This window comes from Habropoda laboriosa, unplaced genomic scaffold (assembly GCF_001263275.1).
Source record: "Habropoda laboriosa isolate 0110345459 unplaced genomic scaffold, ASM126327v1 scaffold32, whole genome shotgun sequence".
NCBI lineage: Eukaryota > Metazoa > Arthropoda > Insecta > Hymenoptera > Apidae > Habropoda > Habropoda laboriosa.
Genome location: NW_017100135.1, coordinates 310,839 through 327,305, shown reverse-complemented (window position 1 = coordinate 327,305; position 16,467 = coordinate 310,839). Strand labels below are relative to the sequence as shown.

The 16,467-nt window shown below is 28.2% G+C and overlaps 5 protein-coding genes across 5 annotated transcripts; 4 read left to right on the top strand and 1 right to left on the bottom strand.

Annotated features, from left to right (window-relative positions):
* Nucleotides 1-1,723: 1,723 nt before the first annotated feature.
* LOC108578744 (ejaculatory bulb-specific protein 3-like) lies at nt 1,724-3,613 on the top strand. Its single transcript, XM_017942132.1, has 3 exons — nt 1,724-1,775; nt 1,856-2,115; nt 3,363-3,613. The coding sequence occupies exons 2-3, from the start codon at nt 1,932-1,934 to the stop codon at nt 3,557-3,559; spliced, it is 381 nt and encodes a 126-aa protein (XP_017797621.1). The 5' UTR covers nt 1,724-1,775; nt 1,856-1,931; the 3' UTR covers nt 3,560-3,613.
* Nucleotides 3,614-4,036: 423 nt separating this feature from the next.
* Nucleotides 4,037-5,986, bottom strand: LOC108578738 (cyclin-dependent kinase 10). The gene is made up of 6 exons (XM_017942119.1): nt 5,865-5,986; nt 5,445-5,599; nt 4,736-5,336; nt 4,361-4,657; nt 4,146-4,279; nt 4,037-4,072 (listed from the first exon to the last, which is right to left on the bottom strand). Exons 1-6 carry the CDS (start codon nt 5,872-5,874, stop codon nt 4,037-4,039), a joined length of 1,233 nt encoding a protein of 410 aa, XP_017797608.1. The 5' UTR covers nt 5,875-5,986.
* Nucleotides 5,987-7,001: 1,015 nt separating this feature from the next.
* On the top strand, nt 7,002-9,530 carry LOC108578715 (BTB/POZ domain-containing protein 9-like). Its single transcript, XM_017942096.1, is given in 10 exon segments — nt 7,002-7,336; nt 7,414-7,560; nt 7,633-7,822; nt 7,926-8,181; nt 8,241-8,373; nt 8,454-8,591; nt 8,677-8,773; nt 8,776-8,908; nt 8,993-9,182; nt 9,333-9,530. Coding segments are annotated over 10 exon segments (1,812 nt in total). The 5' UTR covers nt 7,002-7,006.
* Nucleotides 9,531-10,842: 1,312 nt separating this feature from the next.
* Nucleotides 10,843-13,393, top strand: LOC108578727 (ankyrin repeat domain-containing protein 13C). The gene is given in 9 exon segments (XM_017942107.1): nt 10,843-11,077; nt 11,146-11,289; nt 11,360-11,491; nt 11,569-11,780; nt 11,875-12,006; nt 12,106-12,267; nt 12,325-12,725; nt 12,834-13,063; nt 13,289-13,393. Coding segments are annotated over 8 exon segments (1,323 nt in total). The 5' UTR covers nt 10,843-10,953; the 3' UTR covers nt 12,850-13,063; nt 13,289-13,393.
* Nucleotides 13,394-14,260: 867 nt separating this feature from the next.
* Nucleotides 14,261-15,936, top strand: LOC108577082 (selT-like protein). Its single transcript, XM_017940215.1, has 5 exons — nt 14,261-14,321; nt 14,417-14,551; nt 14,688-14,817; nt 14,896-15,085; nt 15,824-15,936. Exons 2-5 carry the CDS (start codon nt 14,418-14,420, stop codon nt 15,934-15,936), a joined length of 567 nt encoding a protein of 188 aa, XP_017795704.1. The 5' UTR covers nt 14,261-14,321; nt 14,417.
* Nucleotides 15,937-16,467: the final 531 nt, after the last annotated feature.

Sequence of the window (16,467 nt, the reverse complement as noted above, 5' to 3'; positions counted from 1 at the left end):
TCTTAGCTAAATGCACGTATAGATAACAAAATTAAAAAATCGATTTTGTGGAAAAAGTAAGCTGCGATCGAAAATATGTTATTTCATACTTTTGACTTATTTTTGCACCGGGGAATCACCTTCTTACTGCTTGTATTATCATTTCGATCGGATCTTGTATATGTATAATGCCTAATATAATGACGCGTTCGAATTCCTTCTTAATCTCTTCGAACATTCTTTCGAAATTCATTATCTATGTACGAATCTATCAGAAATCAAAGTATCCTTAGCGGTAAATATTCTAACAGACGTGAAGAAATGAAGAAATGAGAAAACAAATAATATTCAAATGCAGAAACTTTAAAATCACTTAATGACTTACACTACATTAACGTTTCATATTAGGAGTACATTAATAGCTAACGAATTAGGAAAGTATTTGATATATTTAAATGATAATATTAAAATGATTATCGGTATACCCTATTGGATATAGATGTATATTTACATAGACCGAAGGCTAAGGGACAAGGTAGAAAGCTTGTACAGTAGGTTTTTCGCAATATAGTCGAATGATAAAGTATGTCGAAATCATAATACGGTTTGCATTTTAATTAGTACGATGATTCTAATGTCGAAACGAATATACATGGTATGAAAAGGACGGTCTGTCTTAAGAGGCATGGATCAAGAGGTAATATCAAATTCCAGGAACTATAGATGCCAAGTAAAGAATATGTACATAATAACATACGGCATTTTCAACAGTCAAATCAGAATAAATCTTAATATGAAGAATTACGCATTTATTTCTTATATGTAAAAAATATCTTAAAGTAACGTGTTCATTTTATTTTCAGTCAATTCACTGTATTGAAATCGTAATTATTTAATAATTAATATTTATTATTCAGCATTAAAGATACATTTATTAAATTATACCGATGTTATATATTAAGAAAGTATTACTTTTTTATTTACTTCTGGTGTACATGAATTAACGAAAATCATAACATCACCAAACGTAGGAATCATTATGGTTTTAACATCGCATTGTTACTGATAATAATCCTTGACAAGGTATGCGAGGTAAATACGCGATGGTTATTCTTTCAGCAACGACGAAGAATAATCTCTTCATTATTCTTGGTAGCACGTTTGCATTAACATTCTGTTTGCATTAACTATTTTTATTACACTACATAGTATGGAAGTGTTTTATTGGCGAACAATAATTTACTGAAGGATATTCTTTAGTTTTCAGAGAAAAACCTTCCCGTATAATTAAACAAATGGGTTAACGACAATTTACGAAGCAGAAAATATTGCTTTCTGAAAATAAACAAAGGTTTTCGGGTTATGAACGACATCGATCGAATGTCAGCAAATTTTGAACAACGATAGAAATAAACGTAACTAATTCACAAAATTTTACGGAAGAACACGAAACTGTTTTTTCGAAGAGTACTCTTGAAATTTGATATAAGAAATAATTCAATGAATTCATATGAAAACATTCAAATAAACTAACAACTTTACAATCAAGTAGAATAAGAACGATCGACTTTTAATGAAATCAATATCTCCAGCTGAATTTTGTTTGTTTTTAAGAAATTGTTTCTTAATGCTCTATATACCGCATTTGTTCAACGCATATACGGTTTACGTTAATGCGTGTAAAATACTCGACTAACGCGTTTATCCACTCCCTCCAGTGTCCTCTGTGTTCGGCTATATAATTCGGTACCTTGCTCCAACAGTTGCAAAGAGCGTTTTCCCTTTCGCGACGAAGGGTAACTTTCAATGATAATTCTTTCCTTATATCATCATCTTCTAATTCGTTATTTTAATTATGAATATCGACTTCTTGTAGGTGCTGTTTTCGTTCATACTACTGTCACATTTTGACATTTTGGATTATAAGTGGAAGAACAGGATTCAGTTACAAAATGAAAATTTATATCCTACTGTTCGCCTTAGTGGCTATCGTTTGTGTGACAGCAGAAAAGTATTCCAGCAAATACGATGATGTGGACGTTGATAGGATTCTTCAAAATAATCGTGTCCTTACCAATTATATCAAATGTATGATGGATGAAGGACCGTGTACTAATGAGGGCAGAGAATTGAAGAGTAAGTATCGGGATCATTTTCATACGATCACATTGAAATTGTTCAAACATATCTAATTTGTCAACCCTATTATAACGATGTTTACGTTAAGTAAATAGTCTTACTTTGAATTCTATTTCCCAAATTATGCAACCTGACGTTCAAATAGATAACTTTGTCAATTTTATTAGAATTTTCAATCGTTTTACAAGCTTTTCAGCAATCTAAAGAAGTGAAACAGGACGTATATGATAGTTTATATTAAAATATAATTTAAATAAATAAAACAATTATTCGTAAGTAAAAGTAAAGATGTTGATTCGTCGGAAAGTTTCAGAGTATTTTAGAAGGATGAAAAAAATATAAATTGCACTTACATTTAAATGTCGATAAGTTTGAGTTTAGTTTAAACAAATAAATTATTAACAAAAAATATGCGGTATTATATTAGTTTGCTTAAATATACCTCTAAAATTTCACAAAAAAAAAAAAAAAAAAAGGAAGAAATGTATGTTTCTCCTTCTACTTATAATCGTTCGTAATAATTTTATGTTTTAAATATGTTAGAAATAAAAGTAATAGAAAAGAATTTCTCTCAAGAAAATCGAGAAACAATATATATATTTTACGTACGTGAATAAAAGTTACGCTGATTTCCTTCGGAAATTTCTACGTGCATCTGCTGCAACGATTACGACAGAGTTCAACTTACTCTCTCTCTCTTTATTACATAACTTGCTTTGAACTTTCTCGCGTGGATTGCATCGAACTCTCTTAAAAGTAAGGTCTAACTTGTTATTACATGCGTTAAAGTATTATATCGAAGGATACAAATAGGAACAGAAAGAAATTCAAATATTCTAATACAAATGTAATTCTTTTAACATTTATCATAATATTGGAGTAATTTCTATTGCAACAAAGAAATCACTTTAATGTATTTATTCTAAACAAAGGCAAGAGCAAAGCAAGATTTTAAAAACATGTTACTTTGCATATTATTCACCAGAAACCATTATCATTTAGTTATACTATTTAGATTTATGCATATTATTTATATTGATTGACTACATGAAATACAAGGTTTTTGTGTAAAAAAATTGCGGAATTCACATGATCAAATAAAAAAATTCGTATGATCATAAAAAAAAAATTGTATGATATTAAATGACGTTTTATATGGATGTATTAAAATTTTTTGAAATAACTGCAAAATTTTTGGAACAAAGGGACAAAATATTAAATAATTCATGCATTTACTGTTTTAGAAACTTTACCTGATGCTTTATCCACGAATTGCAGTAAATGCAATGAAAAACAGAAAATCACTTCGGACAAGGTAATAAATCATCTAAAAACTAAGAGACCGAGAGATTGGGACCGACTTGTCGCAAAATATGATCCAAATGGAGAGTACCAGAAACGTTATGAAAATGTAACGTTTCAATCCGGCAAAGAAACTTAAATTTACATTTATATATCTAAATGTAGATTTGTGTTAATTTGTATAATAAAAATGTAACAAAAGTGATAAAACAGTTAAATGTACATATATAAACATTTAAAATATGTCTATTGCATCATATGAACGAAGACTGCACCCTTCATGCAGAGTCTGCATGAATTTTAGTTTTTCTTGCTATAAATAAACTTCTTCAATGCTATACATAATCTTATTACACATATTAAGTAAATGTATAAAAGTCAATGTATGCACATTTTCTCTTTATAAATATATGTTCTTTTAAATTAAAGATATCTTATATTTTGCATTATTTTTGTAAGTGATCATTAATAAAGCTCATTTATTTAAAAGTCTATTTATGAATTAATTCATATATTAATTCATACACATAATACAAGTTGTAGTGAAATATTTATAACTCAGAAATATTAGGATTAAAATTGTATTTGAAATCATAAATAGAATTATATTTTCATTTCATTCAACTCGTCTTTTCTTAACAAGTGATCCAAGCTGAAAAAAAATTTATATCAGTTTTAATAAATACATCTTTATAAAAACACGATCAAACGTGTAAAGAACTTACAAGATCTGAAATTGCAGGTAAATTATTAGTTTGATCTGTAACATTTGTCTCTGGTTCTCTGCTTTCCTTTGGTGGAGCAGTTTTCTTCATATTTCTATGTTGTGGAAAAGTGGGCATAAGCTTAGGGTCACATGCTACAAAAAAATTAAATTCAGTGATAATTAATAATGTTAAAATACAATAGTAAATACAGTACACATTAGCCTGTTACTTACGCAAAGGAGCTTCTTTAAAATAGCTACTCTGTAAACATTCTTCTGCAGTAGCCCTTTTTTTCGGATCATACATAAATAAGAAATTTAATAGTCTTAAACCAGCAGCACTTAACCATGGAAATCTTTGTTTTAAATTATTGTACGGTTGTTGTTTCAATGTAAAATTTTGTAATGCTGGAAGTGTGTTAAATTCAGGCCAAATTGCTTCACTTGGTGTTCCTAGTAAATCAACAATTAATTCTAGCTGCGCAATTTCTGACCGTCCAGGCAATAAAGGTCGATGCCCAAGTAATTCTCCTAAGAAAAAGAAAAATTTAAATTATTAGATTAAATAGTTTAATATTTAATACAAATAAAAAGTAAAATGTACAACACCTAAAATACAGCCTGCAGCCCACATATCAACAGAAGTTGTTTGAGTTTTTGCTTGTAATAATAATTCTGGTGCTCTATACCATAATGTTACTACTCTAGGTGTCATTGGTTTTAAAGGCAAGCCAAACCACCTTGCTAGTCCAAAATCAGCAATTTTTACACATCCTTTATCAGTCATTAAAAGATTTGAAACTTTTAAATCTCTGTGTACAATAAAGTTATGATGCAAATAACGCAAACCCTTCAGCACTTGTAACACAATACATTTGACTTGACTTTCTGAAAATGGAGCTTGCATATTATCCAATAAACTTGCTAAATCTTGTTCACAATATTCCATTGCAAGAAATATGCTTTCTAGACTTCTGCCCACTACTACTTCTTTCAAATGTACAATATTTTCATGACGACAAGATAGAAGGACAGATATTTCTCTCAAACCACTAACTGGAAGACCATCTTTTTCATGTTCCATTCGAACCTTTTTTAAAGCTACAACTTTGTCATTTTTGGTATCTCTTGCTCTGTAAACAATTCCATATGTACCTTCTCCTATTCGATTCAATTTTTCAAATTCAGATACAAATCTGCATTTACCTAGCTATAAAAAAAAAAAATAAAATACTATTTACTATATTACAATAAATAGGATTAAAATCATAATTCAAATCATCATAAATAATCACAAAAATCATATTCAAATCATTACAATGTCTTGTTCTGGTATTTCCATTGGTTTGCCAGTCAAAAATGATGTTAATACTCCTCTTCTAGTTATTGGTGCTGATGGATCAGGACCAGATTCAGATGCAGCCTTTTTATCGGTATCATTGTTTTCTACTGATTTTTTCTCCAATGTTTCGTCTAAAACAATATTGAAATTTCATATAAACTAGCTTTCAGTTATTATTCAATATAATTTTCATTAAATGTCATAAACATCTTCATAATTGTTTCTTTACAGTTATTGGTATCACTTAAAAATTACTAACAATAAATTTAAATTTAAATAAATGTTTAAAAATTATTAAAAATACAATTATTTTAATATACAAGTATACAAGAAGATGTAACCGCTTAACTCATGCAACAATGTTTACATCATAATTATAATGATATGGTATTATACCTTTTGTCATTGTGATATAATTTTTTTAAAGAAGTAGTTTTAAAACTATATTTATTCTTCTCTTCAGCATTCGTACATAAAAAACGTATGCAGATGCAAAAATTACTGACTAACCACGACAAAGAGACCCGGTACAACAGTTTTTAGTGATCTTCAATAGATAGCTTGCACCACTGAGTATACAACAGAAAGATTTATCAAGAATGTATAAATACCACTGAAAAACTAACGTATACGCCCTCTTGTGTTACACCTGAAAAAGCAAAACAAATGAATACTCTATATTTATAATATAATTATGTTTAAATGAAAAAACTGTTGATATTATTGTGTTGATTATTACGTTTTTATTTACGTATGTTAGATTAACAGATTTTTAAATCATTGTTAAAAGTATATTTTACACATTTTAATGCATTCTATACATGCTAAAACATTTATATTTGTAATACAATGAATTTATATTTCATATTGCCTTAAATATAATATCATTTATAAAAAAGTAATATTTATTCCTTATGTACTGTTATTTTTTTCAATTTTATGTTTATGAAATGTAAACAATATTATTTCTTTTTTCATCGCGTTACTTTTCAATAGTAGTGTGTTTTTCATCTATCTTTAGTTTTTGTAAGCTATGATATTTATCTTGTGATCGATGTATGATATTAGTGAGAATTAGTACAAAATTTATTCATTGTAAAATAATGCGTTTACAAAGTGAACATGTCATTGCTTTTACATTAAATTGATTTCTTTAAAATTTGTTTAATTTGTTTAAATTATTTGGAGTTACAAACAGTGAAAAAACTAAATGCGCAATTTCGACATGAACTCGTAGAATACTTCAAGGATATAAAAATAAAAATTAAAAATTGAACATTAAAAATTAACCTTATTTTTGTTCTTTAACGACTATTAAGTTATTGTGAAAGTGGTGTATTTTTGTCTTTTAATTAATGTAAATGAATAAATGTTAGAAGAGAAATAATGTTAAGTGTATTGACGTATTATGTTATCGATGTTGCTTGATGTTAACGAAGTGTTATATTTACCAGTAAGGAAAAGTTTAAAAAGAAAATTATTCAGTTGATAAAAGAATTAAAAACAGTTTTATACTTAAAAGAACAGAACGTAAGAAAATGTGTTCTCAACATGAAATGGACATAATAGTTGAACGTCTTCATACTGATGTCATAAATCACATTAGTACTCTTTCTGAGAATATTGGTGCTCTTTACCTCTCTGATGATTATTCAGATGTGACTTTAATTGTTGGTGGACAACGATTCAATAGCCACAAAATTATTTTAGCTGCACGTAGTCAATATTTCAGAGCTCTTCTATTTGGAGGTTTAAAAGAGTCTACTCAACGTGAAATTGAGTTAAAAGATGCTAATTTGGTTGGATTTAAGGGTTTACTCGAATACATATATACAGGACGAATGTCTCTTACAAATCAACGTGAAGAGGTATTAATTCTAACTTAATTGTAATTAATTTAAATTGTAATAAATTTTACTATTCAATTAATTATTATTTTTTCTAGGTGGTATTGGATATTCTTGGATTAGCACATCTATATGGGTTTTCAGAACTGGAAGCCTCTATATCAGATTATCTTAAAGAAATATTAGATATAAAAAATGTCTGTCTCATATTTGATGCAGCACTTCGGCTAGAATTTCTTACTAGGGTATGGACAAGATGTCAAAGATGCCATCCAAAAGAATGGTTGAAAATATGCAGCGAAATTAATCTATTCTAGGTTTGTCACGAGCACCTGGACGAACACGCATGTAACATGATTAAACATGAGAGCTTTTTGCAATTAAGTGCTGATGCTTTAAATGAACTTGTTTCAAGAGACTCCTTTTATGCACCAGAAATTGATATCTTTTTAGCCGTACGAGCATGGGTAAAAGCAAATCCTGATGCTGATGGGAAAACTGTTTTAGGTAAATACAAAAGCATTAAAAATGGTAAAAAAATCTATTTAGAGTCTACTTTGCAAGTGTCAGTTATAGGAATATTATAAAATAGATTTGACTAATTCTGTAGATAAAGTACGATTAAGTTTGGTTTCAATCACGGATCTTTTGAATGTTGTACGACCAACTGGATTGGTTTCTCCAGATGCAATCTTAGATGCAATAGCTGCAAGAGCACCATCACGTGATTCTGATCTTAATTATCGTGGTCAACTACTTATTGATGTAGATGTTGCCCGTCCTGTATATGGTGCTCAAGTTCTACAGGGTGAAATGCGTAGTTTTCTTTTAGATGGAGATACAAGCAATTATGATATGGAACGAGGGTAAATTGATAAATTCATTTTTTAAGTTATTCATTTAAATAAAATTTCTCTTTCATCAGGTATACTAGACATACCATCTCTGAATCACAAGAACATGGTATTTTAATTAAATTAGGAACTCAAAGTATCATAAATCACGTTAAAATGCTTCTTTGGGATAAAGATATGCGTTCCTATTCTTATTACATAGAGGTAAGTCAAGAAGAAAAAATACTGAATGCTTAATTCTTATATTTAATTCATTCATTACAATCTTTTTATTTTTTGGGTAGGTATCTATGGATCAAAAAATTTGGGTTCGAGTTATTGATCATACAGAATATTTTTGTCGCAGTTGGCAATATTTATATTTTGAACCCAGAGTGGTTCTTTATATTCGTATTGTTGGGACAAACAATACTGTAAACAAAGTAAAATCATTATTACACAATTATTATTAAAAACACTTTTAATCTCTTCTGCAGAGTTTGATTTTCATAACTTCTATTTTTAAAGGTTTTTCATCTTGTAAGTTTTGAAGCTTATTTTACAAATCATACAGAAAAACTCTGTAATGGTTTTGTTGTTCCAACGCGTAAAATTATTTGTTTAAATTTAGGTCCCGAAATGCTCTATTAAATGGTGATACATCAAATTACGATTGGGATAGTGGATATACATGCCATCAAGTTGGATCTGGTTCTATTTTAGTACAACTTGGACAACCATATATTATAGACTCTATACGGTATGCATTCTTTCATTCATACATTGAAATAATACAGTCAAAATAACATGAGGTTTTCTAATAAATATTTATTTGTATATATAGATTATTGCTTTGGGATTGCGATGATCGTTCGTATTCTTACTACATAGAGGTATCCGGCAATTCATGGAACTGGGTTCTAGTTGCTGACAAAACTAAAGAAGCTTGTCGTTCATGGCAAACGATACGTTTTGAATCCCCTCGTCCTGTTGTTTTTATACGTATTGTTGGAACACACAATACAGAGAATGAGGTTACTAATTGCAAACACTATACATATATACATGGAATGCATGTTTAATATGTATAATAACATTGAAAAACGAAATAATTATTTTTAATGAAATACATTTATACATATCTAAAGATTTTATAAAATATTTTTATATATTTTGCTTTATAGGTTTTTCACTGTGTTCATTTTGAATGTCCTGCTCAAATAAATGATAAAGTTGTAAGTAAATCTTCAGTACAGAAAGGAAAGCAATCAAAAGGTCAAGATTCCATGCTTTGGTTAGTGCCAGTACCTCCAGAAACGGCTACAGAAGCAGTAAATATTGATCAAGAAGGAGCAAATTCCTCAGATTACAATGTTTTTTAAGATAACTAATTATTTGCGAATAAACTGTGCAAAATGTCATTGGTACTTTGAAGAGTATTAAATTTTGTTTTTTAATTTTATTGTTCTGTGTTAAATACTTGAATGCTTGTATAGTATAGTAATATAAGTTGTGATTGTAAAAATAATTGTAAAATAAATTTTTTAATTACAGTACATTTTTAATTTAATAAATTGCATCTTTGTTCTTTTCCTTATATCCAGATATGAAAGGAAAAAATAGATAAATAGTGTACTAATGTTTAAAAATGTGCACATTTATCCTGCACATTTAATAATTAATAACAGAAATTTAACAATTTAGAATTTTTAAGTACAGTAATTATTGGTAAATTTTAATTCTTTCATTATAACAAATAATTCTATCAAATTACATAATTCAGATTAAACAATTAACGAATACGTGTAAAAGAATTAGAACCCTTTTTAATGCAACTTGTAACTTATTTAAAGACCTAAGTTTTAAATTATGTAATTAAAACGCATATCCAATCAGTAATAATACTATATTACTGTTTTGAAAATTTCCCTAGTGACTTCATTTTTATTATTCAACTATAAAATTTTTATATATCATACAAATTGTGACTTTTAATTTAATTAGCACTGAAATATAAAAAAAAATTAGTCTTGCAATTTTTGAAATTATTTACTTTGGAGGTTTGATTTGTGTTTTTGTATCAAGTGTAGTATTTTCATAGGCGTGCAATGTACTAACACATTTACTGGTAACTATATAGATACATATTACAGTGTATAAGCGGTACTAGTTCGCAAGTAAGTACCGTTTTAATGTGGTGGTATTAATGCAATATACATTTGTACAATTTAAGATAAGTAATAGTGAAATAAATTAAAATTTGACAAAATTCATTTTCCAAACAAACACTTTTTGATGCTTTTAAACAGATATTGAACAATAAAAATGATGAGGTGACCAATCTACTTTAATTATAAACACGACTACGTAACATGAATATGAATAGTAGACATAATTAAAAGCATCAGCGGTAGAATTAACAACATAAGTGAAAACAACGATAATAACGCAATTTAAAAGGTTTTTTGAAGTATACAAATCTTCTAGACGTCATGCCTCGAAAAACACATAAAAGTATCGATGTTTGACTTCAAATTACAAACATATTTAATAAATCTTAAAAAGCCTTCATTAATTTTAATAATTATTAAATATACAACTTGAATACTTCACAATTGAATAGTGAACTTCTCTTCGTGAACAATTTCTGTGTAATGAAAGTCTTAACATAACTATTCTATATAATATGTTATATGTTGGAAATGGAATACAAGAAAATTGCTATTATATTAAAAGGGATTCGATCAGATAAAGAAAGGCATATTGCCATTGCTGCTATAATTTTCCTAACAAGGGTAAACGGTCATGGCTGAAAACTCTGAAAGTGAAAAATACCCTTTACATAGATGCATATTTCAAGGGGACGTTAAAACTTTAAGTTCTATAATCAGGACTTATAACATTGCTGAAAAAGACAAACAAGGTCAGTGTTATAGACTTTTTAATTGTGTACAAAATATGTAATAATAATTAATTACAGTTCAAAATAGTTTTCAGAATAATTTAATATATATTAAATTTTAAATAAACTTTTAGAATCAGTTCAGTTGTTGCTTGCACATGGTGCACCAGTGAGTGTAAAAAATTTGGCTGGATGGAGTCCACTTGCAGAAGCAGTCAGTTACGGAGATAGGCAAACCAGTAAGTATAAGTAATTGCAAATTATGATCATCATAAAATAAGTTCAGTATAATTTTTGTATCCTTTACAGTATCATTACTGCTGCAAAAATTAAAGCAACAAGCTAGGGAGCAAATGGAAGAAAGAAAACCAATTTTAGTTGCAACTTTACGTCAAATGGGAGATTTCTATATGGAATTAAAATGGGATTTTCAAAGTTGGGGTATTTAATACTTTATTTGAATTGTGGTTTGGAAGTTTTAAGATAATAGTAACTTATAAATACTTATAATTTTCCAGTACCACTTGTTTCTCGTGTTCTTCCTTCTGATGTTTGTAAGATACACAAAAGTGGAGCATCCATCAGAATGGATACTACTTTAGTAGATTTCAATGATATGAGATGGGAAAGAGGTGACATATCGTTTATTTTTCATGTTGACCAAAAACCAAGCAAATCATTGGCAGTACTTGATAATAAAGTGAAACGTTATCAAAGAGTGGTATATGAGGTCAAATTACTTTTTTATTAGTCAATATTTGCAGTTAAATATCTTTTATTATCAGTTACAACAATAAATGTATAGCCACTAATTCATTTTTTAGCGAAAGAAATTGGAAATACAAGATGAAGTTGATATTCTTATGTCAAGTGATATCATAACAGCACAAATGTCAACAAAAGGTATTACACTTTCAAAAGCTCAGACAGGCTGGATATTTCGCGAAGACAAAAGGGTAAGGCCAGCATTGTTGGTTTTGCCTATGATTCTTCTCCTCCTTCTCCTGCTCTTTTCTTAAAATTTTTTTGAGATATATCTCAAATATTTAATAAAGGAGATGGTAGGGCCTTTCCGCGCGGACTTTTACCAAATCAATGGAATGGTTTTGGAAAGTAGAAAACGGCGAGAACATTTAAGCGAAGAAGATCTACAGAAGAATAAGGCTATTATGGAATCGTTAATAAAAGGAAATTCACAGGGATTTGCAAATGGAAAGGTAAAGAAAAAAGAATAATTTTGTTTTACTTAGATATACTGATTTATTAATTTTTAGCCTCATGCTAGAAGAGCTTCTTTAAATCCACCACCAGAGTCAAGTATTACTTGGGAAGAATACATTCTGGCTCCACCTGGTCAATGTCCACTTCTTGGAAGAAATCTTGTTTGCAAGGAAAGCAGTAAATCATTTAAAGCAACAGTTGCCATGTGTCCGGATTTTCCATTCACTGTTGATATGTTACTCAATGTTTTGGAAGTAATAGCACCATTCAAGCATTTTAGTAAATTGCGAGAATTTGTCCTGATGAAATTGCCACCAGGATTTCCCGTAAAAATTGATATACCAATTTTACCGACGGTGACAGCAAAAATCACTTTTCAGGAATTTGCCTTTCGTAACGATATAGATCCCCACTTATTTCAAATACCACCAGATTACCTTGAAGATCCTATGAGGTAAATTTATAAAACTTTTATGGTTTTTCTTTCATAATTTATTTTATTAATTAAATTATTTTATTTCAATTGTCCTGTTTTCCCTTATAATTTTATTTATCTCTTTAGATTTCCAGATTTATGACAGCTTCAAGTGCTAAAAATAATTCAAGTCAATTATCATGTTAAAATGAAAGCTGTATTTTCTCCAAAAAGCTATTTGAAGAAAACTATCTGGCTTTTCAATTTTCTCAGACATACTGCTGCCAGGATGGCCTCCCAAAACGTTACGAAGTACTCTTTAAAGAAAGATTTTGTATACAAAATGTAGCGAGTATTCTTGTTGAAGAAAGTACACAGTAAGTTTGAGGGATGGTATACTCTATTTAAAAAGTTATACACTAAATCCTACAAAAAACAAAACTTATCAAATTTGTGCACATTAATGCATACATTCTACACTATGAGTGCATAAAAGATAATTATGTTACACAAATTTGAATTCTTCTCTTGTGTATTTAGCAATTACTATTTAAAAGATATTTTATTTGAGAAGTAGAAATATTCGCAATATTTATTTACAGAGAAAGTCTTTGTCTCTTTCAAAGAGAATATCTCTAATTAATAAAAAATATGGGAGGCGATTATTACAAATAAATTCTTTTGCAACATAACGGCCAAATGGTGCCTCCCACACTACTTCATCCTAATGTATCATCAATGTGGTCTTTAAAATGTAATGAAGCGATTTATTGGGATTATTTTAAGTTCAAGATTCTACACACACCTTATGTTTCACTAGCTCATCTAGGTTTGTAATACTATGTAATACATGTATGTGTGTGCTTAGTTTAAAAACTTTTCAAATAAAGATTATAACAAATCATATTATTGTATACATTACTTAGATGCAATAATAACAAACATGTATATTGCGTGTGCACACATAAAAAGAGAAAATCTTTATAAAAGTACATGCAGTAATGCTTAATAATTAATGAAACGTGAATTTATTGTCATCGTAACAATTATCAATATGAAATAATTATTGTAAACCGCTCATTTATATAAATACTTGTATGTATTGATTATCTCAAGAATTTTAAAAGTGAAAATCAGGACATTCAATTTTTTCACTTTGTAAAGATTGGACATATTAAAATTTTCTCTACAAATATTAAAAATATAGTATAAGACTTGAGTTAAACATATCTTATTTTTATCATCATTTAAATATTGTTTTTAAATTCTTTAAGTATTCTTTGTGCAATTAAGAGATGAGTGCTTTAGCACTATACGGATATCGACCTTGTTCCTAGGATTGAAGTTGAAGAGTTGATTTTCCCAAGGCAAAAAAACATTTATGTAAAAGTAAAATGTAGAAACAGAAGCTGACCAAGAGTTTTAAATTTTATTGTGAGTTGAAAAATTTAAAAAAAGTCAAGGAAGTATGTGATAACACTTAAATTGAGTTCATAAGTTATCATTTCAATGTACTAAATTTAATAAATCTGATAAAATCTTTTAGTTAGTTGAATTTCGCTTGATTCGGTTCTGCTCAGTTCAATTCGAGACCGTTCCGCTTAGCAGCAGATACTGACTCATCAGTTTAGACAGGTACAAAAAACTGTTGGTTGATGTCTTTTATAAGACAAAAATCTAATTGTATTGATTAACATTTATAGAATTGATGAAATTTCATTTATTTAAAGAATGCTGCATCGTATGAAATTAATTTTGTGCTTTTGCATCATTCTATGCACGTCAAGCAATAAAGCCGACGACAATGAACCTCCATTAACCAAACTTAGTACAAAAACAGGACCGACGTTAAAATTTTTTTATTGGTAAGTTTTATTAATTTAATTGCAAAGTAATCGTTTTTACTTCGTTTATTCAATATATTCCACTTTTATGTACTTATTTGTACAATCATAATTTCATCGATTAATCGTTAATTAAATTTTTCGTTTGTTTTTGCAGTTACTCTTGTGGATATAGAAAAGTCTTTGAAGAATATGTCAGTATTCTTCAGCAAAAGTATCCAGAATTAAAAATTGATGGAGAAAACTATATTCCCTCTAAAAATAAAATACTCTTTGCTAAATCATTCGTAACTATAACATACTTTTTTCTTACTATATGTAACATTCAATATTTGGTAACATAACAATTATATTTTTTTCTTTAGTGTTTTTTGAAAATAGCACTGCTAGTTCTAATAATAAGTGGATTTGACTTCGCAGAGCTAGGAGAACCATCATCACTGTGGCAATGGTGCATAAACAATCGATTTTATTCTTGCATAATGATATTTTTTACTTTTAATACGATAGAGGGGTATTTCATGTCATCAGGAGCTTTTGAAATACATTTCAATGGTAAACAATACTTTAATTAATATTTAGAATAAATATTACTATATACCATTTTAAGGAGGTACAATTTTCATTTACACCAACAGTTTTAAAGTAATTTTTACTAATAATAAAAAAGTGAATAACTACAAAATTAGTGTTTATACATGTCTTACTGATACTTTCATTAAGTAAACAAAAAAATTATAGTCTGTTAACAATATTTTAGGAATTAGAGTCTTTTGCACACTTTATGTTTGAAAAATTCTTTCCAAGTAGTAACACTAATTGGGCCCCTTCTACTTGTATGAAGTGATGAATGATTCGAAGTTTATTTTAATCCCTGTGAATATGGCTGTTATTTGTACCAAAATAAATAATATACAAAAATATTTGATAAAATAATCTGCTAAAAGAGTTACAATTTTGCAAGTTCCAAGAGGTGTGAAATAAAGTACTTGTTTAGTTGTTAAAAGTTGTCAAAAGTTCTTCAAATATCTATGCTGTAAGGTTAAGAAACATTGTTTCGACAAAAAACATGTGTAAAGTTTTTCATATGTGTAATATGACTTGAATACTCTGATAAAATATCTATAACTTAGCATTTTTTCTAAGTTGAACAAAATGTTAAGGGACAATATTTTTAAGACAACATATATTCAAAAAATGCAATAATCAAAATATCGATTTTTTCATCTTATACACAAGAATACCCCCTTAAGGTTATACTTATAATAAATGACTTAAATGTAATTGTTTTAGATGTTCCTGTATGGTCCAAACTGGAAACTGGTAGAATACCACAGCTGTTTGAACTTTTCCAAATAATAGAATCTCATTTGAATATGCAATATCCAGATGTAAATATAGTATAGACTAATTTTATTAAGAAATCCAGTACCGTTTTTATTTGTACCAAATGTTAAATCATTGTGGTTATGAGACTTTTATTTCTGCAATTCTGTAATTGTTCAAAACATACCATCATTTCCATGTTTTGTACATGCATTCTGTTATAAACCTTGCTATCTCAATTAAGTTAAGGCAGAACATACGAAATAGATAGAGTTTGCATGAGAAAAGCTAGAATAAAACCTTTTAATATTGCTCAAATACTTTTTTATTTTCCATTTTAATTTAGAAATTGGTAAAGAAAATAAATAATGTTACTCACAGATAACGAATGTAAAAGGTAGAAATTAATAATATTTCTTAAAGTATAATTCTTAAGATATTGAGATACAGTTTAATCAAAATATATTCGACATTTTTATTTAAAAATACATGTAACTTACAATTACCTTTGTTCAAATTCTTCTCAAATAATCACTTTTGCCTTCAATATTAATTTTATACTTTATTTTATCACATAAAAAATATATTCTTTTTTATTAAAACAATAATTT

Bases quoted from the DNA above. Each gene is read 5' to 3' on its own strand.
- LOC108578744 (XM_017942132.1), top strand. From the start codon at position 1,932: ATGAAAATTTATATCCTACTGTTCGCCTTAGTGGCTATCGTTTGTGTG. The intron at 2,116-3,362 runs GTAAGTATCGGG...TTACTGTTTTAG, and splicing joins TGAGGGCAGAGAATTGAAGA to AAACTTTACCTGATGCTTTA.
- LOC108578738 (XM_017942119.1), bottom strand. The intron at 5,337-5,444 runs GTAATGATTTGA...TTTTTTTTATAG, and splicing joins AAATACCAGAACAAGACATT to CTAGGTAAATGCAGATTTGT. The intron at 4,658-4,735 runs GTGTTGTACATT...TCTTTTTCTTAG, and splicing joins GGCTGCAGGCTGTATTTTAG to GAGAATTACTTGGGCATCGA.
- LOC108577082 (XM_017940215.1), top strand. From the start codon at position 14,418: ATGCTGCATCGTATGAAATTAATTTTGTGCTTTTGCATCATTCTATGC. The intron at 14,552-14,687 runs GTAAGTTTTATT...TTGTTTTTGCAG, and splicing joins ACGTTAAAATTTTTTTATTG to TTACTCTTGTGGATATAGAA. The intron at 15,086-15,823 runs GTAAACAATACT...TAATTGTTTTAG, and splicing joins TTTTGAAATACATTTCAATG to ATGTTCCTGTATGGTCCAAA.